The sequence below is a fragment of the Denticeps clupeoides genome, chromosome 9 (assembly GCF_900700375.1).
Source record: "Denticeps clupeoides chromosome 9, fDenClu1.1, whole genome shotgun sequence".
Classification (NCBI taxonomy): domain Eukaryota; kingdom Metazoa; phylum Chordata; class Actinopteri; order Clupeiformes; family Denticipitidae; genus Denticeps; species Denticeps clupeoides.
Genome location: NC_041715.1, coordinates 6,818,925 through 6,844,187, shown reverse-complemented (window position 1 = coordinate 6,844,187; position 25,263 = coordinate 6,818,925). Strand labels below are relative to the sequence as shown.

Below are 25,263 nucleotides of genomic sequence, written 5' to 3'. Positions count from 1 at the left end.
GCTGAAGCGTTCTGAGTTCATGCTGAGCTGTTGATTGGCTTCTGATTGAAATAGTGAGAATAAATATATATGTGAGCAGAAAGCATTATGGCGTTATTGAATAAGTTTGCAGAAATGTTTTATTTCTTGTGCTTCCTAAACCTAACCTCTTAATTATTATTATTATTAGGGCTGGGCGATCATACAATCTCAATTGATGATTGCATTAGAAATGGCAGAAATGTGTGTTTTGTGTGTGGGTTTACATTACTTTTACATGGAAACACACGGCTGCTGCAGTGCTGAAATACGAAAGCAACAAACACAGTACCACATGACATGCGGTTCACCGTGTAAAGCTTGCCAAGAGTGAAATGGCTGAAAACTGAGCTGAGGAGGGCAACAAATGTTACGTTAATATAATGTTTATAATCTCCGGTGTATTATCTTTGATTGCAGTCTGCCAATATCAGAAAAAATAGTGATTTAACAATCCATCAAGAAAGATCGAATTGATCGATTTGAGAAAGTACATTGTTTTTCGTGCGATATTGGCCTGTTCTAACCCTTATTTAGTTTTGTTAAATCGCTGATAGTTACACATTTAAATATGGTACAGAGGTTATTACTAAAAGATTTCGGAAGAACAAGCGCTTCTGTGAGTGCTATATGGACCCTGTGTTCACACACAACCAGCCAACCAATCAGCTGCTGTCACAACAGCCTGGGGTTTAATGGGGCACCGTTAAACACACCACTGCAGGCTGGCTGACCATGGCTGCAATCCAGTAATGCATAAATAAATACATCTTTTGGAAATGTAACCTGATTTTGCAGTGTTCTCTAATGAAATGAGTAGAAAAAGAGCAGCTGGTTGAAATATTACTATGTTTTAATTTCTGTCTTTGTTCTTGATTGGTGAGGAATCAGTTTATAGCTCTTAGAAGGGGGCATGTCAGTGATTTTTATGGAAGAGGGGTGTGTGTGTGTGTGTGTGTGTGTGTGTGTGGCCGCGAGTGAGGGATTCTGATAAGCCTTGGCCTTCAGCTCTCTGGGGAGTGGACCTGTCTCTGAGACACTTAGAAAAACAACCGCTTATTCTGACTGCGCTTCTCATGTTTCTGTAATGCATTGCCGGAAGGCAGGTGAAATGCGCCCGCACATGTGCACACACACACACACACACACACACACACACACACACACACACACACACACACTAAGAGCTGTATAACCTGTTGAGTCTAGACTAGTTTGCCTTGGCCCAGACTGACCCTTGTCTGTCTGTCTCTCTCAACACACACACCCACCCACACACACACACACACACACACACTTTGGTCCCACATTGTGCTGGTCGGTCTCCTTTATGTCCAGACCAAGACGCCGTAAAACCAGTGGCCTGTCAATTCTAATGCCTCTCATCTCTCTGCAGAAGAAGTACAGCGCCGCAAAAGAAGCATACGAGGCTCTGCTGCAGACAGAGAACCTCCCAGCACAGGTGAAGGCGATTACCCTCCAGCAGCTGGGTGAGTCCTGAATTTTAGCTATTAAAGCTGCTCTTGCTGTAATTTATTTTGGCCATGATGACTAAGCAAGCTGCTCAAATGCTGGGTGGAATGAAAGTGGAAGTGTTTGCTTAATCACATTAATTACACACAGAAGGGGTTCAATGAGAAAGAAAAAATATATATGGGTGGTGTTCAGGGTGGGCTACATAAGCACTTTCTTAGTAAGTTTATTTCTAGGATTTTGTTTTATTTGAAGAAAAGATCTAAAACATCTTGTATTTACAATCCTAAGCACCTTTCATATTCTCTTACACATTACAAAAACCCCAAAACCATAAGCACTGAAAAAGAAAAACAGTGGTGGTTTGGGGAGGGCTAAGGAATTATAAGGGAAATAACAAAAACACATGTATATGTAAAAATATGCGACCCTGCTTATCACGCAAATTAATTGGGGACAATACAGTTCACCATATATAATATGTCATTAAAGTCTAAATTGAAGTTATAGTGCAAAATGTGCTTGTGGTGCATAATATTAATTGTACACAAAATGTGTGTGTGTGTACACACACACACACTGTATATGCATGTAGTAAATATACTATGAATATAATAAATTGCGACATATTGTGTAGTAGATGATGGGAGTCTCCAAGGAGATTTTTATTTTTTGCATTATGCTATGAGGGTGATATTCCAAAATAACTTGGCTCCATGAGTGTCAGTTCTCCTGAGGTGGTGTTGTCTGGAGACCACAGAGGGCTTCTGATGCAACACCTCGTTGTGTAGGTTTCTCCTCTTTGTCCTTTATGCACAGACAAATGCACACTGCTCTTTAAACACCGCAGGCTTCCTTTAAAGTCTCTAGAATGTTAGTCATAAAACCATCCCCGTTTTGCCTACAATTGCTGGCCATTCAGGTCTCCATGACAACAGTCCCTAGAGCACCAGACTTGCCACGGGTTATTTGGGGCTGTTTGCAGGGTTGATTAATGTCTGGGGTCGTCTCACTTCCCCTGGCTCTGGCTTTTGGGTGGGAGGTAGCTTTGGGCCTGGATACACACACACACACACCCCCACACACACACACCTCTACTTTCCTTCCTGTTCTGAAATCAGACAGACCACTTGGCAAGTTAATGAGTGTGGTGTGGAGTGCGGTGCCTGATGCCTCGTGGGCAGCAGAAGCACTAGTGTGAACAAAGTCTAACGGGGCTGGCAGGGTGGTACTGTTTTGCTCTGCTCTGCTGGATTTTCAATATGCTGCCTGGCCCAAACGTAGGCTGGATGCATCACACGGTGGAGCAGCTCGGGGACAGAGCCAACAAGGGCAGCTATGCCATTCAGTGTCTGCAGAAGTCCCTGGAAGCAGACCCCAACTCCGGCCAGTCCTGGTACTTTCTTGGCAGGTAAGTGTAGCTCACCTCTGTATGTTACTACATGCTTAATACTAGAGGTGTGAACCTTCACTGTTCCCACGATTTTATTTGATTATGATTATCGATGCATCCCATCAACTTTTTCTACATTCACATTGCGTTTTCAAATAGTCAGTGGGATGAGGATTAAGACCTCGTTCACATGGTTGTCTGAACCTGACGTTTTTCTGCTCATCATAGTAAATCAAGGCATTCAGCACCAGCATTCGGTCTGCTGTGAGTGGATGGCATCAAATAAACGCTGTATGCAATGTTTTCATGGCGCCAATTTCTGCCGAAATCAATTATGCCCTGTGACCCATTAATTTAAGATAGCAAAGTAGTTTAAATTGTACGCTTTTGTCTGCGCATTTGTATTCTTATTCTTAAGCTCCCAGTTTATTCCACTTCTGGTCTTCTGATTGCCAAGCTTGACAGGTCTACAAATAACAGACAGGACACAGTCAAGTGTTTGTGGAGCTCTGGCCCAACATCTGCCTAGCCATGTGTCTACAGAACACGGATGTCCTTGCTACATAAAAAAAAAGCATGTATCATCTATGATCTTGCTGTTCCTCAACTGGACATGTGACACCATGAAACAATGTATTGAGTTGTAATCATTTTTTCCTCAAACCATTTGTTCCAGCTTCACACAACGAAAATGTGCCGTTTTGATGACACGTGTTTGTGATTTGGTTTGTGAACAGGTGCTACTCCAGTATTGGGAAGGTTCAGGATGCATTCATCTCCTACCGTCAATCCATTGACAAATCTGAGGCCAGTGCGGACACGTGGTGCTCCATAGGGTGAGCTGCGGATTTTTCCTCCAATAATATGTGTACTCTGTGGCCTAGTGGTTAAGGAAGCGGCCCCATAATCAGAAGGTTGCTGGTTCGAATCCCGATCTGCCAAGGTACCACTGAGGTGCCACTGAGCAAAGCACCGTCCCCACACACTGCTCCCCGGGCGCCTGTCATGGCTGCCCACTGCTCACTCAGGGTGATGGGTTAAATGCAGAGGACAAGTTTCACTGTGTGCACTGTGTGCTGTGCTGCTGTGTATCACATGTGACAATCACTTCACTTTAAATTCACTTTATTTTTTGGGGGGCAGCAATAAACTGGTTAATAGTAAAGGGACCATGTGTTCTGGCCTGGTTGAGTCAGTGTGATGACTGCCACTGCAGGCTGAGCTGAGGGGCGTGTTCGACTAAAACATCTGAGCTTGGTGACTGTAGTCTTAAGCCCTTGAGGTCAATTGACCCCTTTTATCACCCCGTACGTGAGAGGTGTGGCTACACACAGCAATTTCCTGTCTAGTTGAACTGATAAACTGTATTGAAATTGTAAATTAATTTCAGTACATGGTTTGGGCTGACATTGGTTTGTCCTCATTTTGGGGTCAGAGTGTTGTACCAGCAGCAGAACCAGCCAATGGATGCCCTGCAGGCCTACATATGTGCAGTGCAGCTGGACCACAGCCATGCTGCCGCCTGGATGGACCTGGGAACCCTGTACGAGTCATGTGACCAGCTGCAGGACGCCATCAAGTGCTACATCAATGCCACTCGCAGCAAAGCTTGCAGCAACATCAACGCCCTGGCGTCTCGCATCAAATGCCTGCAGGTAAGGGCCCTTATTTTGTCTCTTGGCCCTGTGGGCTTGGCTGGTTGTAATTGTGGCTTTTGTTGTTTTCTGTGCTAATGTTGTGGCCTTGTATGTTACCGGGATGTTGTGAATGTTTCATGTGTTTTTTTTTTTTTTTTATATATATATATATATAAAAATTCGATTTTGAGTTTCTTATACATTTTTGTGTATTGTGAAAATATATTAATGTGGATGGGATGCACTGCATCTTCACCAGTTAAAGCATATTCATCATAACCTTTGGGTTTTATTATACTTTTTTTTTTTTTTTTTTTTTTTCCTCCACATCTTGTGTCATTTATTTTTTTTATTTATAATAATGTGCCTGATACATTGAACAGCATCTGGGTTTCAAGACGGTCGGACCATTACTGAATGTGTTTTCTACACAATTTCTCCTAGGCTCAGTTGTGTAACCTTCAGCAGGGTAGTCTCCTGAGTAAAAATAAAATGCTTCCTAGTATTGAGGAGGCGTGGAGCCTGCCAATCCCTGCTGAGCTTACCTCCAGACAGGGCACCCTGAGCACTGCACAGCAGGTGAGACGAGCTAGACTAGCCGCACCTGTAGAGACCCCCAGCTAACCACACACACACACACCCACACCTTGAAACTCTTACTGCTCTGTGCATGCCGCTGCGTCGCTCTGACCAATGGAAGGCTGACACGACAGCACAGTATCACTGTTAATGGCCACCGCTCTCCCTAACGACCGCTCACACTACGTAGGAGGCAGGGCTGCGCGATAAAACGTGTGACGCTTCTGCAGCGTTTGCTCAGATGTGTGCCATAATATGCCAGTTCTTCAAAGGAATGCGTTTACATGATATCTATTAATCTGTTAGTGGACACAGTTAAGTGAACCACAACGTTCAAACTACCTCATGCAAGATAAATATGCTGCTACGTTAATAAAAACCTTTTGTGAAGCATCTTTGAAAAGGGGGCTTCTTTTTAAGTCATTGCTAAGCTAAAAACACACCCCTCCAGTTGTAGGTAAATAGGAAAAAAAATTTAATTGGTGCAAAAAACACACTTCAGGCACACTTTCATCTATAATCGTGCAGCCCTACTTAGGCGGTGGCATTACTTTGTGTAGAATTTTTTTTTATTATAATTTCAACCCCCTTAGCTATGCTACATGTTGTTGTGTTTTTGACATCAGCTTTCTTAAAGCAAGTGAGACGCATTTCTTCAGCATCACACCCCATTATAGCATGATCACCAGTACACATTCCCTCTGCATGCTGTTTACCATTCAAGCACAGATAACGACAACGGAAATGCTTGGTCTCCTGTGGGTTTGAGAGAGTTTGGTTATAACAGCTCTCTAAAATTCACTATATGTACTTATTACCAGAACTTGGTCATGTTTCAGTGGTTTGACACTGAAACTTTTTTTTTTTTTATGCAAAATTATTTTTTTTTAATGCAAAATATTTTTTCACTCCTGCAATGGGGGGGGGGGGGGGGACAAATATAAATATTATTGCTCTTTTTTTAAAGTAAATTATTATAAGTTTTTATTAGGCTTACTTTTTATGAAGGCCCAGTTGTCTTTTGTAGCCTGTGCTGTATAGTTGTGTTGGAAAATTTGTAAATAAAATAACACATGATTTATAATTCAGACATTTCAATCTGAGCTACATGGCATAGTAAAAGGGTTATGGTGGATGAACAGATGTCCCAGCTGTTCACACTGTTCTATTGCCCTCAGCAGGCCTGTAAACCCCATCAGAACAGTGAGGCCCGGAGCCCCACTCACTCTCACCCCACTGTCTCTGGCCAGGCAGATGATCTGAACAGCCCAGCCAAGAGAAAGAGGACAGCCAGCCCAGTCAAGGTATGGGTTGCTGAAGCAATGTCTCTTAGGATATTCAACACTTGATTTGCTACGCTTGAGTAAAACAAATCCATGAAATATTGTGATATTGCGTACATACAGTGAGGGATCTTTTTTTGTAGAAAAAATTAAGAACGTGGCCTAAAATACAACCAATTTTCTCCAGTTCAGTGTAAATCTTTCTGCTTTAATCAGTTTTTTTTAGTACTCAGATAAACGTTTGGAAGTTCTGAAGGAAGTTTAGTCACGAATTTCTTGCCTTTTAGCCTTGTGTTTTGTCCTGTTTGCTTGTGTAGACTGAACTCGTATTCTCTCATCTGTTTTCTCCTTGTCTCTATATACACAGAATTCTCCAGATTCCTGGGCAAACAGTCCAGTACAACAACAAGCCCACAACTGGTACTTAACTCCACAGAAGATGCAGGTACATCTACTATAATTTCTCAGTATTGAAAAATATATATTTTTCCTGAAAGCACTTCATTTAATTTTTTCCAAGTCTGCATAAATATGTTTGGTCAAACAGATCAGCCTTGTGTTTGGTTGGAATCACGTCCAGCCTCTGGTGACCTTAAATGGCCTTTGTAGGCTAATGTCTCTCTCCCCATGTGTGTTTGTGACGCAGCTCCTGGAACAGTTGCGGGCGAACCGGGGTAGCCTGAAGCTGCCAGAGGTGCAGATGTTGGAGCAACTGGAGGGCCAGTTTGCTCTGCAGCAGCAGCACCAACAGGTGGGTAGGCACTGCACCCTTTCTGGTTCCTACCAGGACCGGAATGTTTCCCACCTGGTAAAGTAAATTATACAATGAATTTACATTTACAGCATTTATCAGACGCCCTGATCCAGAGCGACTTACAATCAGTACTTACAGGGACAGTCCCCCCCTGGAGCAACTTAGGGTTAAGTGTCTTGCTCAGGGACACAATGGTAGTAAGTGGGATTTGAACCTGGGTCTTCTGGTTCATATGGAAGTGTGTTACCCACTAGTCCACTACCACCCAATTTAGGACTTTTTTTTTTTTTTTTTTTTTTTTTAAGGACATAAGTGTATAAATATTATATCAAAAGTTACATGTATGTGATTTTTTTTTTTTTTTTATATATATATATATATTTCTTAGTGTGACAACTGTTACAAACAACATGATACAAAATTCTATCATTTTCAACCATACTACATCCTCATTTTGTTCTTCCATATACTTCTATGTTGTTTCTCAGGCAAAACAGATTTGTCCTATGTTTACTAATGGACCTACATCAGAATCTTCATCCTCCAATCCTTCACACCCCACCCTCTCCCGGACCACGTCCACAACACAACTACCCCCACCCCCCTGTACTCCACACCCAATGACCAATGGACCTTTCCTGGCGAGCCCCACCCCTTGCAGCACAGCTGGATCTCTGGGTAACTCTGTGGGCAATAATCACACACCGGGACCAGGCAGCAATGGAAACGTGCCTTACCTGCAGCAAAACGCTCTACCTCACAACCGCACAACCCCCACCAGCACTGCAGAGGAACCGTGGAAACAGCAGCATGTTAACTCCACTCAGGTACTGCTGCAGAAGTCAATTGGTCTACATAACATTTGATTCATTCGGGTTTATTTGAAATGCCATCTGAAACCCCCACAGCATGCTCTACATGCGTACATGTCCTATACTTAAAAGTGGGGGGCAGTGGTGGTCTAGTGGGTAAGGAAGCGGGCGCCAAGGTGCCACTTAGCAAAGCACCGTCCCCATACACTGCTCATCGGACGCCTGTCATGGCTGCCCACTGCTCAGTATGTGCACTGAGCAGACAGTCTTCTTCTAATGCATTACTTCATGACAAGTGTATTCAATGTGAGAGAAAAACATTTCTTTGTTTTGAATGTATGCTAATGCATAAATATTCATAGTAGATGGGTATTTTGGTTTGGCTGACATCCATATGCCTTTCATTTTAACAAAAAAATCTAAATTAAACACTAGTGTAAATCCAATCAGAAAGAATGGTTTCGTAATTACAAAATTATTGTTATTTTTAATATTTATTGTGTTGGTTGTTTTCTAGGGGCTTCATAAGGGTCCAGGTTCTCATTCGGCTGGTCACAATGGCGAACAGACTTTCTCCTCCTCTGGAGCTTCCCATTCTTCTCAGATAGCAGCCAGTGGTGTTCCAAATCAGGTCGGACATTCTGCCGCAGTGACTGGCAATTCATCAACGCAGGACCCTGACGCCACCCACAATCACCTTCCCTCATCACCGTCCCCTCCCCGTCCCCACTCTGCTACCTCAGGAGGACAGCCAGGGCCCAGCCCAAAGACCAAAGAAAGCGTTCCTTCAGGAAACGGGCACGTGGCTGGGACGCCCAACTCCACGGCCACCGCTGATGGACTACCTAATCATGTCCAACAGCGGCCGCCGGCCATGCCCGGCTCACCAGGTGAACTTAGCCCAGACAATCCTCAGCTTTCTGCCTTGTTAACGGGAAAAGCCAATACTAGTAATAGCAGCACCAACGGCAAGACGGCCAAAATAAACAACGTGCACCCGGCGCAGCACCAGAACTCGCTGGACTCCTCGCCCTGCTCCGGCGCATCGTCATCGCCCAAACACTGTGTTAACAACCTAAATGGCCCCCAGGTCAATGGCAAGAGCCCCGACGACTCGCTCAGCCCCATTGAGGTTGAGCCGCCACTGGTCAGACACAAGCCGGTCAACCGGCCCGCCCTGGTCCCCTGGTCATCTGTGTCCATCTACCCCAGTTCAAATGAAGTACTCAAAGCCTGCAGGTAAGCACTGTACTTTATATTTATGAGCACATGCCTTTTATTTCAGTCTGTGCATGCAGTACATGTTGTTATTATTAATATAGTTTCCCCACTAAATACAACAGAGTTTACTTCTATGGATCTTAAATGAGCGGCATATTTTGGATAAAAACAGAGCTTATTTTAACTTTATCTTGTATACAAGTCAAGTTTAATTAAGTAATAATTTGAAAGACATGATTGAGCAAAATATTAACTTAATGTTTAAGCTCTTATAATTGAGTTGCACTTTTATGCCTTTTTATTTACTCTGTAGCTTGAATGTTCATTCTTGGTCTAAATTTGACTAAATGTTTGTTGCATTAACATAGTATGGTTGTATCTGTAGTGTTTTATCTTTTAACCAGCACAAAGCTAAATAAATACTCACACTCACTTACAGTTTGGTATTTAATATGTACTGTAGCAAGTTTACCAGTCAGTGTTACAAAAGCTTCAGCTTTTCTTTTCTTTTTTTACGAAATGAATGAAGTCTGAAGACTGGACATGGTCTGGACATCACTTTGCTGCATTTTCATTCCAGTCTGTCTGGACATTTCTTTTACTGGGTCTCATTTTTCTTCCTTGTTTCAGTGCAGAGGCTCCTAGATTTGTAGATGAATTCAGCCTTGTGTGTGCATCATTATGAAAGCATTATTGGTTCTTTATACTGTAATTAGCCTACATTTATTTATTTTTGCCCATATTTCAGTCTGACTGATCTTGATAATCCAGCGTTAATTCACCATGACTGTGTAACAAATCCCTTCAGCATGTTTGGTAGAGCTGTGACATCACCTGACCAGTATTTAATATGTAGGTGTGTCTGTAGTAATGAGTCACTAATGAACTGGTGTGTTTCAGCAGTGCCACGTGTCTGTCCTGCTGTAGTGGTACATTTTGTATCATGTTCATGGCATTCTGACCAGTGTTGAGTTTTACTTGTTCTTAAATCAAGATCCCTGACGTTACGGATGGTTTCCAGTGTCTGATTGTATTTAATAGGATACAGATTGTTTGTTAATCAAACCTCTGTATTTTGGTTATTTTATGCATTCAATTTTAGTTTGTTGAAGTTCATTAGCAATAAGCACTCTTAGTTAAGGGTCTTTGGTAGGTACACAAACATGACTGTATTGTTGACTACTCAATATACTGTAGAGGAGTATTGTCATAGTGTATCATAGGCCACTCGCGTTTTAATTTTTAAGAATAAAAAACATATATCCATCTGCCATTGAATAGCTTGGGGGTTTGTTGGCCTGTCAGCTCTGCAGGTGAACCCACTAGCCAGACTGGTTCTGCCACGCTGAGTGGTTTAGACATCAGTGGTCTTGACTGGTGGAGGAGCTGATGTTGATGGGGAGAGATAGAACCAGTGTGTGGAAAATAAAAATACCCCCTATCTGTGGGTTCACCTGCCAACACACACAAAGATCTGAGAAGTTACCTTGTTTTTCTTCCAAATCGTGCATCTGATCCATCTGCCTAGTTGTTGAATGATTTTATATTTTTTATAGTATTGAGCACTGTCAGGACATTCCACTTGCCTCTCTGGGGATTTGTGAGCTCCGCAAAGTATGAACTGACATGACTCTTTTTATGTGATTTTTTTTTTTTTTTTTAATATTAAAACGAATGGTATTATATTTAATGAAAGATCAGATTATCGTGACTTTGTTAGTTACCTTTGCAAAGACATTTTAGGTGTAAATTGCTGCATTAAAACATTAGTTTGTTTTTTATCTGGTGTTCTGAGCAAGTCTGACTGTCAACAGTGAGGTATTTGGTCTTATGTGTTCTCATTGATTGAATGCGTCTTGGGATGTGGACAATATTGCTTGCACTACATAATTTAGCATACAGAATCAACTTTTGTGCGTATCAGTAAAAATTAATAGTCATGTGGAGCTCTCTCTCCTTCTCACCTACAGAAACCTGGGCAAGAACGGCCTTTTAGGCAACCGCATCTTGCTGGAAAAGTGTCCTCCTCCTCGCCTCCCCATGGCCCCATACCCACCACTGCCAAAGGACAAGCTGAACCCTCCCACGCCCAGTATTTATGTTAGTGTCACACACTCACCTTTTCTTGTGAAATGTCAAATTGTTAGTTGATTGTGATTTGGTTTAATCTTTGTCTTCTCTCAACATGACCTTTTCCCAGTTGGAGAACAAGAGGGATGCCTTCTTTCCGCCACTTCACCAGTTCTGCACCAACCCAGGCAACCCTGTATCAGTCATCAGGGGTTTGGCAGGAGCCCTCAAACTCGGTGAGGGTTCTCTGTGTCTGCAAATGCTGCAGAAAATGGCCCTGCCGGCTTCCCTTTATATCTGAGCGCTTCAGAATGTTCCAGTGGTTGAGGATGCTTCGGGGTGCTTCAGAGTGCTTTTGCAAAAAATTTAAGCCTCTTGCAGCAAGAACCTATAAGTCTGGCTCGTTTTAGTGAGAGGAAGTTCAGATGTGTGACAACAGCGCCACCTGCAAGCAGCAGCAGTCATTACAGCCTCTGTTGTGAGCTGCACATCAGGAGAGCCACCCAGACTGTTTTAACAGTTCATCATTAATGCTAGAATACACAAACACGCATATTTTATTCATTCCTTAAAACAGGTTTTCATTTTTTGAATTTAGATATAGTGTCTGCACTTAGCTGCCTTTCTCTCTTAGCCATTAAATAATAAAGTCCTTTATTAGTCCCACAAGTGGGAAATTACAGTATATTTTTGTTGTGGTCTTGTTTTAATTGTTAATTGTTTACATTTAATTATTATTATGTGTTCTGTGGTGCTTAATTTTTTTTTTTTTTTTTTTTTGGCGGGTTGCTTCCTCAGACCTGGGTCTCTTCTCCACTAAGACTCTTGTGGAAGCCAACCCAGATCACCTGGTGGAGGTGCGCACACAGCTGGCCCAGCCAACGGATGAGAACTGGGACCCAATGGGCACCAGGAAAATGTGGCGCTGCGAGAGCAGCAGGTCCCACACCACCATTGCCAAGTATGCCCAGTACCAGGCCTCGTCCTTCCAGGAGTCACTCCGGGTCAGTGTCACTTTTAGAAGATGTGTGTGTGTGTGTGTGTGTGTGTGTGTGTGTGTGTATATGTTTGTCAGTCCAGTTTTGAGAGATTCATTATTTTATAGAATATTAAATATTGTGCCATTTGTGTTGATTATACTTTTGTTCAGGAGGAGAATGAGAAGAGAGGACAGAAGGACCATTCAGACACAGAGTCATCCTCAGCTGACAAGTGAGTTCACCTCCGCTGACACAAGATCCTGTAGTTCTCCACAGTCCCTCCAGGGACTTTTTTTTGTGATGTTGCAATCAAAACACTCACTCAGTGTCAATAACCACTTAATCCTAAACAGGGTTGTGACATTTATGCCTCCTGGCGACACTGTGGCCCTGCAATGCAGTTTCAACCAATGCTGTGTAATCACTGCATCCTTCCTGCAAATTTGACCAATGAGCATAATTTCTTCCACAAATCGGGTGCCACTATCGCCATACTGATGACAGTTGAGTTCTAATATTATACTATCCAAATATGTAGTGATGTCTCACCAGTACATGTTCCTCTGTACAGTGTGGTGAGGCGAAGGAGGGGTCTGTTCAAGCACATCAAGTTTGGCACCAATATTGACTTGTCCGATGAGAAGAAGTAAGTACTCATGTCTGTCTGTCCGTCCATTTTGGGGCTTTGGGTTGCCCGGATGCAGCTGGTTTAGGGGGGTCCTTCACACCACGCTGTGAGGAACTGACATTGCTGAGTTTGACCTTTGCCCTGCATGCTGTCCCCGTAGGTGGAAGCTGCAGCTGGCTGAGCTGAGCAAGCTGCCGGCGTTCGCCAGGGTGGTGTCTGCAGGGAACCTGCTCAGTCACGTGGGCCACACCATCCTCGGCATGAACACCGTACAGCTGTACATGAAGGTTCCGGGCAGCAGAACTCCAGGTTGGTGCACTGCTGCGTACTGGCAGCCGATTTGTCATGACACAGATGTGACGAACAACATGCAACAGCACAATAATAAATACACAGTTGCTTTTTTAAGGTTTCAGGCGGATTGTGTTGAATTAAATGTAATTAGTACCTTTTAGAAAACAATTATTAGTTGTTTGGTATTGGTTTTAATGTAGTAATATTCAAGAAATACAGTGTAAGTAATTTCTTTAATGGCATCTTAACATGTTTTACAGAAGTCCCGCTAATCCTCACACTAATATGCACATTGTGCATATTTGAATATAATAGAACATGAATTCTGTTCAGGATATTATTATTATGATCACTGATAATTTTTTTCTTTTTAATAGGTCACCAAGAAAACAACAATTTTTGTTCTGTGAACATCAACATTGGTCCGGGGGACTGTGAGTGGTTTGCTGTGCCTGAGCCTTATTGGGGAGTCATGAATGACTTCTGTGAAAAGTAAGCCACTATGTCCCCTATGTGACAGACTTCGAAGCATTGTTGTACATCCATTTCTTACAGGCAGATAATTGCATACAGTTGTCTCTTACACTACTTGGACTCCTGTTTCTTACACTCTTGTTTTCCTCCAGGAACAATATAAACTTCCTTATGGGTTCGTGGTGGCCTAACCTGGAGGACCTCTATGATGCCAATGTTCCTGTGTACCGATTCATCCAGCGGCCGGGTGACCTTGTGTGGCTCAACACCGGTACCGTGCACTGGGTTCAGGCTATTGGCTGGTGCAACAACATCGCCTGGAATGTAGGGCCACTAACTGGTAGGTACCTCATACTTCTTTATGTTCCTATAAAAACAGGCAGTAAACATAAATATGTTTCTGGTTTGTTTGTTTATTTATTTATTTATTTATTTGACCTCTTCCCTCAGCTTACATGTATAAGTTGGCTGTGGAGCGATACGAATGGAACAAACTCCAAAGTGTAAAATCCATTGTACCCATGATCCACCTGTCTTGGAACATGGCCAGGAACATCAAAGTGTCCGACCACAAGCTCTTTGAGATGATCAAGTGAGTCCTCCAGGCTGTTGCTCGGCACGGCAGGCTTTCTCCTTCCTCTTTCAGTGAATTCAGAAGCTAAACTTTGATTCGAAGATGCTTTTGAGCATTATTTTGCCGTTATTGAAGTTATGTGCTGCGCAGCTGGGAGTTGGAATTGTAGCTGTGCCTCTCAGCAATCTTTGAATTTAATTGGATCTTTCTTCAGGAGGGATACTCGACTCTAGCTCCATTATGCAAACAAAGAGAGAATGTTTATTTAAATATTTTCTTTTCTTTTTTTTCTGCTTTTGGCAAAAGCCAAAATCCTTATTATAATTTTCATGTAATAATGGAGTCCCCATCTCACAATTTTTCCCCGCTACCTTCTTTGGACATTTTGTCTGTGTGTGTCTGCCTGTCTTCAGGTACTGCTTGTTTCGGACACTGAGGCAGTGTCAGCTGATGAAGGAGGCTCTTCTAGCTGCTGGCAAAGAACTGGTTTGGCACGGGAGGACCAGGGACGAGCCAGTGCACTACTGCAGCATCTGCGAGGTAGCGTCTCTGCCTTTCACAGACCCTTGCTGTCTTGTACCACCCTATGCAAATATGCATTATTTGTTACGTGATATTTATTGATTGGTTGGTTTGTTGATTTTCTGGATTTTGGGGCCCTTTTAGAAATGTTGTTAGTCTTCTGTGCCAATAAAATATTTGGGTAACATCACCACCAGCTCTCTAGCAATAGCATCCTGCTATTAGAAAGAATCTTCCATTTTAAATGCTGCATATCTGGCATAATGTTGTAGAGTATTATATTACAGGACAAAGCACTGTAGTATTGAATACATATTTTATTAGTTTGTTTTGTTTTTCTCAATTCCTGTCTTCATGTTATAGGTGGAAGTATTTGATTTGCTGTTTGTCACCAGCGAGAGCAATTCCAGAAAGACATATGTGGTGCACTGCCAAGACTGCGCCCGCAAGGCCTGCGCAAATCTGGACAACTTTGTGGTGCTAGAGCAGTACAGGATGGAGGACCTGATGCAAGTCTACGACCAATTTACATTAGTAAGTAAGATTGTCCAAGATTGTGTGTGTCTGCGGACTGACACGGTGGTGGGGGAACAGATGGTTACATAGAAACGCAGCGTCATGTAACACAGCGTGTGACCTACAAAGTGTGAACCCCGCACTCACATATCCTACTGCTAACATTGTGCCCCTTACGTTGCTCCATAATTAATGAGGCCCATTAAGAAGCAACAGCAATGTGTTTTGTTTACTGGTTGATTCGGCTTCATCTAATGGTCTCATTTATACAGCAGCTCTGTGTTTAAATTCTGTGTAGTTATTAGTCTTAATGTAGTACAGTAAATATTCTCACTTGCTATGTGTGTTTGACAGTGGATGACAGACAATAAAAAATACTATTCATGTTAAGAACAAAGAAACTAGTCAATTACTATACTACTATACTACTTTATTTTATTGGCAGTATTTAGAGAGCCAAATATTTCCTGAGGCGGGATAAGGAGAAGACTGGCCTGTAGAAGTTGAGGGGGCATTCGCGGAACAGAAGTCAACACCATTCACCAACCACAAAAAAAAATTAACCCACTGTTTCTTCCATGTCTGAGCTAAAGAAATAAATTTGTGCTCATTTTTACATCCAATCACTGCAGTGCTTTGCACGTTTGGAAGCCATGATGGTTTGTGGAGATAATGTTTTAGGAGATGGGTGGTAAATTCTCTGGGCAGACAAAGCATGAGAAAGGGGAGGTAATAGGGGTGGGCGACATCACTATTTAGATTTTATCCCATTTTTTTACATTGATGTGGAACTATAGATAATTTTTTTTAATAATTTACAAGTTACTGAACAGTACAGCCGATCTCTTTTTCCTTTGTAAAAAATATAGCCCTAAAGAACAAAACAGCATTTAGGCCAAATAACATCCCCACACACTGCTCCCCAGGCACCTTTCATAGCTGCCCACTGCTCACCAACGGTGATGGTCAGAAGCACAGGACACATTTTATTGTGTCGCCGTGTGCTGTGCTGCAGTGTTTTGCAATGACAATCACTTCACTTTCACTTTGTGCAATTTTACAAATACAATAAACTATTACAGAATTATTCAAGTCATTTAAATGTTGATGATAAATAGCTTCTTAATGATGAATAGGTTCTTAAAGGGGTGAAATAAAGGGTATACATGCAAACGTAATGTAAATCATGGATCTCTGTGACCAAAAATAAAATGCAATACTGTTGGACTACTGTTCCTGGAATGCAGAGATACTTTTGAGCTTGCTGGCTAACCCTTGGAAAGTTGACCTCGTGTCACAACCATTTGAGAGGATCCATCTTACTACACTGCTCAAAAAATAAAGGGAAAACTTAAACAACACAGTGTAACACCAAGTCATTCACACTTCTGTGAAATCAAACCAGATATTGTAGATAGTGTAGTCTATATAGACGATGATACGATCTCTCTGCTTTGGCAGATCATCCACACATGTTACCCACCACAAGGAGGAAACCTTTAACCTCAAATGGTCTGATCTGTCGCTCTCGGAATGGCAAAACAGAATGGACAAAGCACATGTAAAACAGGGGGAAGAGTGAAATGCTCTGCATTTGACTCCTAAAAAGGTTGCCAGAGACCAATCAAACTGTCCTTTGATGTCTCTGCCTTGTGCAAACTGATACAGGGAGACAGTGGTCATCCACCCCTGGCAATACTTTCTCGTCATGGTACCTCAAGCCATTTGCTGGCTTTTGGCACCCCTTGCTTCGGGGAGGTCACAGTCTGATAACGATACTAGCGGAGGTCCTTCACAAAAGACAAAAGCACAAAATGCCATGGACCCATCTTACATATGCTTGACACATCTATCCCAATTTCTAGCCACTGCAGGACCATAGACTCTCACTCTCTCGGGACCATATAATCTCACAAAGTGAAAATGTCATGATAGGGGACCTTTTAATACATTTGAAGAGGGAGATTGTATTTTAAAACAGGTTCAAAAAAGGCTTGTTTTGCTTTCATATGACACAAGTTAAGTGATGTAAAATGATGCAAGATTTCTGCAAATGTTCTGTATTTCTGAACAGGAAGCTTTTGTTAAAACAGCCGGTGGTGAAGACAACGTGTTCCAAATTATTATGCAAATTATAGATTTTTTCCTGGTTTTTCTAAATAGTCTATGCAAATATCTGTAAAGATTCAAAATCCTCTGCATTTAACAACCACCCTTGGTGAGCAGTGGGCAGCCATGGAAGGTGCCCAGGGAGCAGTGTGTGGTTATGTTACTTTGCTCAGTGGCACCTTGGCAGTTTGTTGCTTTTGTAATGGAATTTTATCATTAATTTGTCACTTAATCCAATGTATTTGTCTGGGAGACACCATCTTCATTGTGACTATCTGCACGAACCCTTGTGTGCTCTGAATCAGCCACAAATCTCTTATCTCAACAGTTTGATGATCACGCAAGTTTTTGTGAAATATTTAAGGTTCTCACAACTTGTGCGAGGCATTCAAATATTTCACCCCTTTTGGCAGCAGTGGTCCTTAGTTTTTTTCTCACCTGGCAAACTTGAGTATTGAGTTTGAGATTGATTTCAGTCATCCAAAGATCCCTAAGACACAATACAGTTTAATTGTAAAAATGAAATTTATGAAAAGTTTAGGTCTAATTTTCAATCGATTACTTAAGAGTACAATTGCTATAAAATGCTTGCTGCATAATAATACATTTATTTACTTATTTATTTATTTTTTTCCCCTGCAGGCTCCTCCTCTGCCCTCATCTTCATCTTGACGTTAACATTTTCAGTTCTGTGGACGATAAAAAGACCAGGAACGTGAAAAGCCATTTCTGATATTCAGGAAAAGTGACCCAGTTCCACACGACTGGATTCTGTAGCGAAGCTCCCCTCTTCCTTACGGCTGCTGGCTAAGAGATACACGTCTATGCAACACGGCGAGAGCGCAGCACCACCACGAGGCATGAGGGCGAGTCCCGCCCTCCACCCCTCCCACTCTCCCTCTTTCTCTCCTTATCTTCTGTTCCTAGCTGGTTCACTTAGAATAAAAATGTACAAATACTGAAAATAAATTTTTGTATATATTGTCATATCTGACAAAACTACTCAAAGACTACTGATTTTTTTTTTTCCCTACCCGTATATATTTTTTTTTGTGTGTGTGTTATTAGTTCCATGTATGGGCTGATACATGATCTTTTCTTAACAATTCTCATTTTCTCTGCAAAATGAGGACTAGTTTAGCAGGTCTTTTGTATGGTAGATAAAGACTTTTGGCAACAAAAACTTTAAAAAGGATTAAAAATGTTTGTAATGTGAGTGAGGTGGTATAGTTTTTACAGCTTTTTTGTTAGGAAAAAAAGTGGAGAAAGTAAAAACAAAAAAAAAAAAACGACCACGTCGCAAAGTCAAATGGATTGCACATAGACTAAGGAATTAACTTTTTTTTTTTTTTTTTTTTTTTCTAATCTTGTTGTAAATTTACACTATTTATAAATGCATATTTATTGCTTGAAAATATTTGTTGATGGAATGCTGTTATTTTTCCCCAGAGTACCTGCCATTAAATTTTATGGAAAAATGTAATTATATATATATATATATATATATATATATATATAAATGAAATGCTTAGCAAGCATTGTACAGAAAACCCTCAGTAAGATTGTTTTATTGTTTGAAGGATGTTTTATGCATTATTAAACAAATGTTGACTACAACTGCAGTTCTGTTAATTTTTTCTTTTTCAACAATGAAGCATTACATTTGTGAGGGGTGGTCTATTGTGCTGAAGCCAAGAGTGTGAAATTCTGCCATCACAGCAAAATCTCCCTGATTTGGAGAAACTGAAACTGATGCTCAAATTAGATTGCTATTTTTTGGTTTATTACATAACCTCACAAGTTTTGTTTTATAATGTAAAAAATAGTCAGAAAAATGTTTTGTTGACTGTTAGTGTATGTTTTTGAATGAAAAATGGATTTACAGTGTTTTATTCTCAACACGGTTGTGGACTACATAAACATTTTGATCCTTTTTTGGTAATGAGAGCATGTAAGAAAGCCTGCATGCAGCTCTTTCCTTTGGAATCATGGTATGCACTGAAAATGAACAATTTAGTCATTTTGTTACCGCAGTTACGACATATATAAATACCTGTGAACTGTTTAGACTGAAGTTGTTCCCTTTGAATGTGGTCTAGACAGTCAGTTCTCTTGCTTGGCAGCCCGACTCTTTGTTTTTGACAGGTCTGATCCCTCGGGGCTGCCGTCATTTATCCCATTTTGCTGGGGACCCGATCTCAGAATGTGTCACTGTAGCGGCACTCTGGGTATCTGTATCCATAGGGAAGGCTGCAAGGCCTTATTGGTCTGAGGATGTCCATCAGAGCACGTGCTGCATGGAGAATGGTGCTGTCAGACTGGCCAGCGTCTGCGCAGACAGACAGGTGCCTGGCCACATTGCTGGGCAGGTGAGGAGGTCGCAGGTCACCGGAGGGGAGCAGCTGAGGGAGGACATTTTGACACAGGAGGGTGAAGCTCTGGGATGAACGGACCGCGTTGCAGGGAGGAGGTCTCGTGCATGAGCCGCTGAGGCAGGAGAAGACATCAGTGTGATTGCAATGAGTGATGTGGTCAGAGGGGTACCCTGTGGAAAAGAAAACCCCCCAACATGCATACACACTCTTAATTTTAAGTTTAGTTTAACACATTGAAAAGCAGGTGTGCTGTCTGGTGCTAGCATTTGTGTCCCATTTACACCCTCACCTGGTGTAAGGTGCTATACATTCCATTTATGTTTGGTGCTTTTGGAAGCTGAGCCCTTGTAATCAGCTATTTGAGCTACAGAAGCTCTTCTGATGGATCGGACAACACAGATCATTTAGCCCGTTTTCCACCTACTGTCGAGCAATCACAATTCGCCCCGTCACAAAGTCACTAAAATCCTTTCAGACGCCCATTTTGTTCTACCAAAATGTTCACTTCCACCAACTTCCAGGTATGAGTGATCATAATGTCATAGTTCATTGGTGTATTTATTCCCTGTATTATTGGTATCTTGGCCTCATCAAAGGTGCATACAATTTCCAAGCATGTTTGTAGTCAGATGCAATTTTCTGCTGAAACATTTTTCAAGTTGTTCTGGGATTGCGAGTGCACGTTTTAGCCTGCCTCTCAAACCCCCCAAGCCCATTTGATATGCAGTTTTCTGAATGCGACAGAAGCCATGTTGGATGGATGGAGCAGGTAGTTATTAGGGCTAAATGTCAAGAGCCCAGCTGAGAGCCGACGTCTGTGTTTATGGGTGTCTGCCTTGATAAGAACCTCCTCCGCTTGGAGTGTGTGGCAGTATTATTACTGTCCGCAGAGCTCATTGCCTCTAATGGCAGCAGCGTGTGACAGTCTGTGTTGTTATGCTGCAGCAAAAAGAGAAGTAGGAATGAAAGTTTACACCCATTAGGGTGCAGTGCTAGAGAAGTGCACTGTTGCCAGTCGCAGAAAGCTTAAAAGGGGCCCAGTCACTGCATTAGTTGTAGAGAAAATGACATGTGAAATGTCAAATTGACTAGTAAAGAAACATTGAGGAAAAACAACTGGCCTGTATTTGTACTGAGGTTCTACTGTTTTTTTTTTACATTTTTTATTTTTATTTTCCTTAGTCGGTTCAAATGTCTGTAGTCATTGCCCTTCTTTAAGGAAATACTTTAATTACATTTGTATTTAAAGGATTTGGCTTTGCTTATTAAGCTCAGCGTTTCCTATGAGGCCCCCCAAGGCCATGTATTAAGAAAAGCTTGCACATACACAACTTTTTCCTCCCCTATCTACGTCAAAAGCTGATGGAGTGGTGTATGTGCGAGCTTTTTATGTAGATGCGTGAGGAAAAAGTGGTGTATGTGCAAGCTTTTCTTGATATATGGCCTCATAGTTTCCTAGTCAAATGTAATTTTTTTTAAGCCACTTACCCATTACCACTGTTTTTTAAATCTGCCTGCACAGCACGATATCAAAAGTCCTAACGTGTTTGCAGTGCCCTCATATTCAAAATTTCACAAAATATTCTATTATTAATGGGCAAGCAATAAAAATTCTACCAAGGAACACCAGGTATATGGCAAGAACAGGGTTGGGACACACAGGTCCACTGGTCCAGATGGTCCACCTGATCTTTCACATGGTTGCACCCATTGCATCGGGGCATTTCAAATGCTCCCAGCTCACCCAGGAGGTCGATGACCCCGATGGTGCTGGTGTCCACCACGAAGACCCGACAGTCCTCTGCATATCCAAACATCTCTGCAGAAACGCTGGTGTAGTACAGCTGGAACTGTAGGCTGTTGGAGGCCAGGCTTTGGGCAATGTGGAGGAGCTGGTAGGCGGCATCTGCCCTTCGCTCCAGGGGAGAAGAATACAGGCTGCTCAGGGGTCGGGTGCCAGCCCACACCACCACCCTGCCGCAGGAGCCATGGTACCGCGGAAATGGCCAGCCTTCGGGTCCCGGAAACATCTGTGACCAAAGCCAAAAATGGGGAGGTGAAAAACAGGAAGTGGCTGGGCGGAGTTTAGCTGCTGGTCAGCCTTGGATCACTTCAAAGGGTCTGTCAAATTTGGAAGTGTAATAAAGGCATGGTTACATCAATTTTTAGTTTAATATATTCTGCAAAGTGTTCTTTGTGAAATCTCGGTGTGCATTTAGGGTTCTTCTCTGGACGTCTGAACCATTCAGACTTTTTTTTTAAGCACTGGGGTCCCATCACACCTGCAACACTAGGGAATGTTGGTTGGCAGCCAGAGTATAGAGGAGGCGGAGCTTGTCCTTTTCGCTGAAGTGCTTCATCTGAACGGTGCCCACGTCCCTCACCTCTGTGTAGCGTTGCACCACCCTGTCCAACAGCCTCTGGGATGGGCAGCGCAGCAGCGGGGCAGACAGACACTGAGTGAGGGAGACAGGTGGAGGTCACATCGTAGCCAGTCTGCCATCCAGAATGTTGTTTTCGTAAAAACTTTAAACTGTCAATCAAGTGTTGGTAAATGTACCACCTCACCTTCACCATGGGAGGGAGCAACAGGTGTGACTTTGTCCAGACCTGGAAGCGGGGCGTGGCCCTCAGTACATTCTCAACGCTGCAAGAGGGCTCATGGCCCGCCGAGGTACAGATGTGGCGGTCGTAGAGACGCTGCGCCATGGGTGAGAGTAGCCGTGATAGGACCACAGGCCTCCAGGTCCCCGAATCGTCCGTCAGGTTTCCCAGGTAAGACCTCTGATTGGCTGGCGGCAGCTCCGCATGCGAAGACAACCTTGGGCTAAAACTGGGGCAAAGGCGGAGTGAGGATTATTGCAACTTTTATTTGAATTATAATACTTGTCGGCACGGAAATGTAACCGATAAGATTCATTTTCTTTTAAGGCGCTAAAACTTGCCCTTCTCCTGCTGGTGCTCTGCAGTGAAGTTTGCACCTTTTACCCAAGACCTCTGCAGTATGAATACATGCTTCCAACTCAACAGTGGGGGCTTCTGTCATCTGTCAAGGCAACTCCTGGCCCGGATGCTCCATGTGACGTCTCTACACGGGCGTGTTGCTAGACTGTAGCAGGTGCCTCGATATCACTCTGCCGACGATAAACTCCGGCTCATCAAACATCCTGCCCTTTGGAGCCGGAACCCTTTATGTGTGTAACAGAATCTGGTTGGTTTTTGGAATAGCGTTTTGTAATGTAATATATTTTTTTAAATGGTAAATTTTACCAAGTTTCTACTTGTTGGTTTTGGGAACAGTGTCTTGTAATGTAATATATTTTTTTAAATGGTAAATTTTACCAAGTTTCTACTTGTTGGTTTTAGGAATAGTGTCTTGTAATGTAATATATTTTTAAATGGTAAATTTTACCAAGTTTCTACTTGTTGGTTTTGGGAACAGTGTCTTGTAATTTTATTTTTGATATCGTTTCCCTAATTATACTCCAGCATCCTCTTCACATCATTTAGACTCTCTGAGACTGGCATCACTTACCGAATGTCCCCCTTGTAAAGCTTCTGGCACATGGAGGTCCCCACACACACGTTGCATTTGTCCAGACCCACGAATCGTCTCCCGAAACTCTGTGCTTTCTCCTGAGAAGCCGGTGCCGGCTTTAGATCCGCTGACGCCGCCACCTCTACAAGTGCCCAGCTGAGCACCCAGACATACAGCCCTGGTGCTGTCCTCAGCACCCGTGCTTTACGACTGCTCCGTGTCATCCTGGCATCTCCTGTGGTGAAGGGCAATCAGCACCCACATGTGGAAGCCTCTCAGCTGCCCAAACACTGGTCTGGGTGCTGTCATGGTTGCTCCGTGTCTTGACCAAAGCTCACCAGCCCCGAACACCCCACTCGACTGAACAGGAAGTACATGGAGGATGCAGATAACTCCTGTTGTCATGGAGATGCTTCCCCTTTTTGCATGCATTCACAATGGTCCTGTTGGCCAAGCACGGCCCACCCTAAACATTCTGGTAAAGGAGCAACCTTTCAGAGTGCATTTGACATTTGAAAGTATAAAATGGACTGTGATCAACTGACACCTTTTCATCAGTCTGGAGCAAACCAAGAAGATCAGGTAAGACCTCGGATACACGCAAAAGTAAAAGTGATTGTTTTTATCATATCACGGTGCTTTTAACCATCACCCTGAGTGAGCAGTGGGCAGCCATGAAAGCAGCATGTGGGGACGGTACCCTGCTCAGTGGCGCCTTGATGGTTCGGGATTTTAACTCACAACTTTTTGGTTACGAGTCCGCTTCATTAACCATTGGCCCAGACCAAAAAATTATTATTATTAAATTACAAAACGAGCCTGTGAGTAACAACCTGCTTCAGTCAAAACACTAGGCCACTGGACAAGAAGCAAACAGGTCGCTGCAGCTGAAACAATGATGGAGAGTTTCGTTTTTTTTTTTTATTCCTTCAAAAAGCTGCAAGGACCAGGACCCCTGATTTGATGTCAAATGTGTATACTGTAATGCCGTGGTGCGTTACACCTTATTATAGGAAAGGTGTTTTGGTGGTAGCTCAGTGGGTGAACTACTGATTGTAAGTCACTGGATAAGGCCGCCTGATTCCTTAAAGGTAACTAGTAAAAAAATATGAAACTGAGTGTGAAATTGCAATCTCTACTAACGTAAGCAGGTAAGGTTTTTGCTGACAATGCACAGTCACTTCCAACATTGATTCTTGAGACTATACCATACAGCACGTTTATGTTACTCTTTTCCTGTGCTTTCTTGGGTGCATTTTCGTGCCACGTTCTGCAACCATAGAAATAAAAATAAAAAAGAACTCCGTTCATTCTGATACCTGTCACGATAACGTCAGAGTGCAACGTGTAGCTGGAGGATGCAGGAAAGTGGATCGTCTCAGCCGCCAGGTCGAGCTCAAGAACGCGTCTGTGCTCTCGGTGACCGCTGGGCGGCGCCACGTTCGACAGCTTGGAGCGAAGCGGGACTCGAGTCACGCCGCGCGTCGAGTCATCTTCGCCGCGTTAGTCATGCGCCATTCATCCGGCGTCTGTTTTGTTGTTGCAGGATTTCTTTTTCGCTTTCGCTGTTTCCCGTGACTCACTAACGCATGTTGATGAAAACGGATGAAATAATTTAAAGAAAAAAAAAAAACGGGGCATGTGTGTTTTTCTATTTTATTAAAGTCATGCCATTAAACCACAGAAAAGGAAAAGCCAGAATTTTAGGAAGTGGTGGGCACGTATGTGGTGGGTTTACACATGCACAAGGAATTGTCTGTTAATCCAGACTTTAATCATGGAGTTAAATGTTTGGTTGTTTATTTACTTGAATGTAGGATTTAATTTAGGACCCACCTTCTCATTCAATGTGTTTTCTTTATTTCCATGACCATTTACATTGGTAGATTCTCACTGAAGGCATCAAAACTATGAATGAACACATGTGGAGTTATGTACTTAACAAAAAAGGTGAAATAACTGAAAACATGTTTTATATTCTAGTTTCTTTGCTCTGATTACTGCTTTGCACAC

At 42.6% G+C, this 25,263-nt stretch overlaps 2 protein-coding genes across 16 annotated transcripts in view; one reads left to right on the top strand and one right to left on the bottom strand.

Annotated features, from left to right (window-relative positions):
- kdm6a (lysine (K)-specific demethylase 6A) overlaps positions 1-18,954 on the top strand; it is a 36,569-nt gene extending 17,615 nt beyond the window's left edge. For 3 of the 13 annotated variants that reach the window (XM_028990277.1, XM_028990280.1, XM_028990286.1), the window contains 22 exons: positions 1,415-1,508; positions 2,776-2,902; positions 3,622-3,720; positions 4,320-4,539; positions 4,966-5,100; positions 6,279-6,404; positions 6,751-6,828; positions 7,030-7,134; positions 7,626-7,964; positions 8,467-9,188; positions 11,141-11,270; positions 11,371-11,476; positions 12,039-12,244; positions 12,391-12,452; positions 12,792-12,866; positions 13,009-13,157; positions 13,520-13,634; positions 13,769-13,956; positions 14,067-14,208; positions 14,604-14,730; positions 15,076-15,246; positions 15,674-16,560. In XM_028990277.1, the coding sequence (XP_028846110.1) occupies positions 1,415-1,508; positions 2,776-2,902; positions 3,622-3,720; positions 4,320-4,539; positions 4,966-5,100; positions 6,279-6,404; positions 6,751-6,828; positions 7,030-7,134; positions 7,626-7,964; positions 8,467-9,188; positions 11,141-11,270; positions 11,371-11,476; positions 12,039-12,244; positions 12,391-12,452; positions 12,792-12,866; positions 13,009-13,157; positions 13,520-13,634; positions 13,769-13,956; positions 14,067-14,208; positions 14,604-14,730; positions 15,076-15,246; positions 15,674-15,709 (3,552 nt within the window). In that variant the 3' untranslated portion in view covers positions 15,710-16,560. Of the gene's footprint in view, positions 1-1,414; positions 1,509-1,692; positions 2,279-2,775; positions 2,903-3,621; positions 3,721-4,319; positions 4,540-4,965; positions 5,101-6,278; positions 6,405-6,750; positions 6,829-7,029; positions 7,135-7,625; positions 7,965-8,466; positions 9,189-11,140; positions 11,271-11,370; positions 11,477-12,038; positions 12,245-12,390; positions 12,453-12,791; positions 12,867-13,008; positions 13,158-13,519; positions 13,635-13,768; positions 13,957-14,066; positions 14,209-14,603; positions 14,731-15,075; positions 15,247-15,673; positions 16,561-17,979 lie in introns of those variants that run through there. The other 10 variants (XM_028990288.1, XM_028990279.1, XM_028990278.1 and 7 more) reach the window with 7 other exon arrangements.
- Positions 18,955-19,320: 366 nt separating this feature from the next.
- Positions 19,321-23,596, bottom strand: dipk2b (divergent protein kinase domain 2B). 3 transcript variants are annotated; one of them, XM_028991626.1, is made up of 5 exons: positions 23,248-23,596; positions 22,281-22,545; positions 21,995-22,168; positions 21,457-21,742; positions 19,321-19,882 (listed from the first exon to the last, which is right to left on the bottom strand). In XM_028991626.1, exons 1-5 carry the CDS (start codon positions 23,472-23,474, stop codon positions 19,536-19,538), a joined length of 1,299 nt encoding a protein of 432 aa, XP_028847459.1. In that variant the 5' UTR covers positions 23,475-23,596; the 3' UTR covers positions 19,321-19,535. The 3 variants fall into 3 exon arrangements, with proteins under 3 accessions (XP_028847459.1, XP_028847461.1, XP_028847460.1); XM_028991628.1 differs by having other exon boundaries at positions 19,321-19,824; XM_028991627.1 differs by having other exon boundaries at positions 22,097-22,168.
- Positions 23,597-25,263: the final 1,667 nt, after the last annotated feature.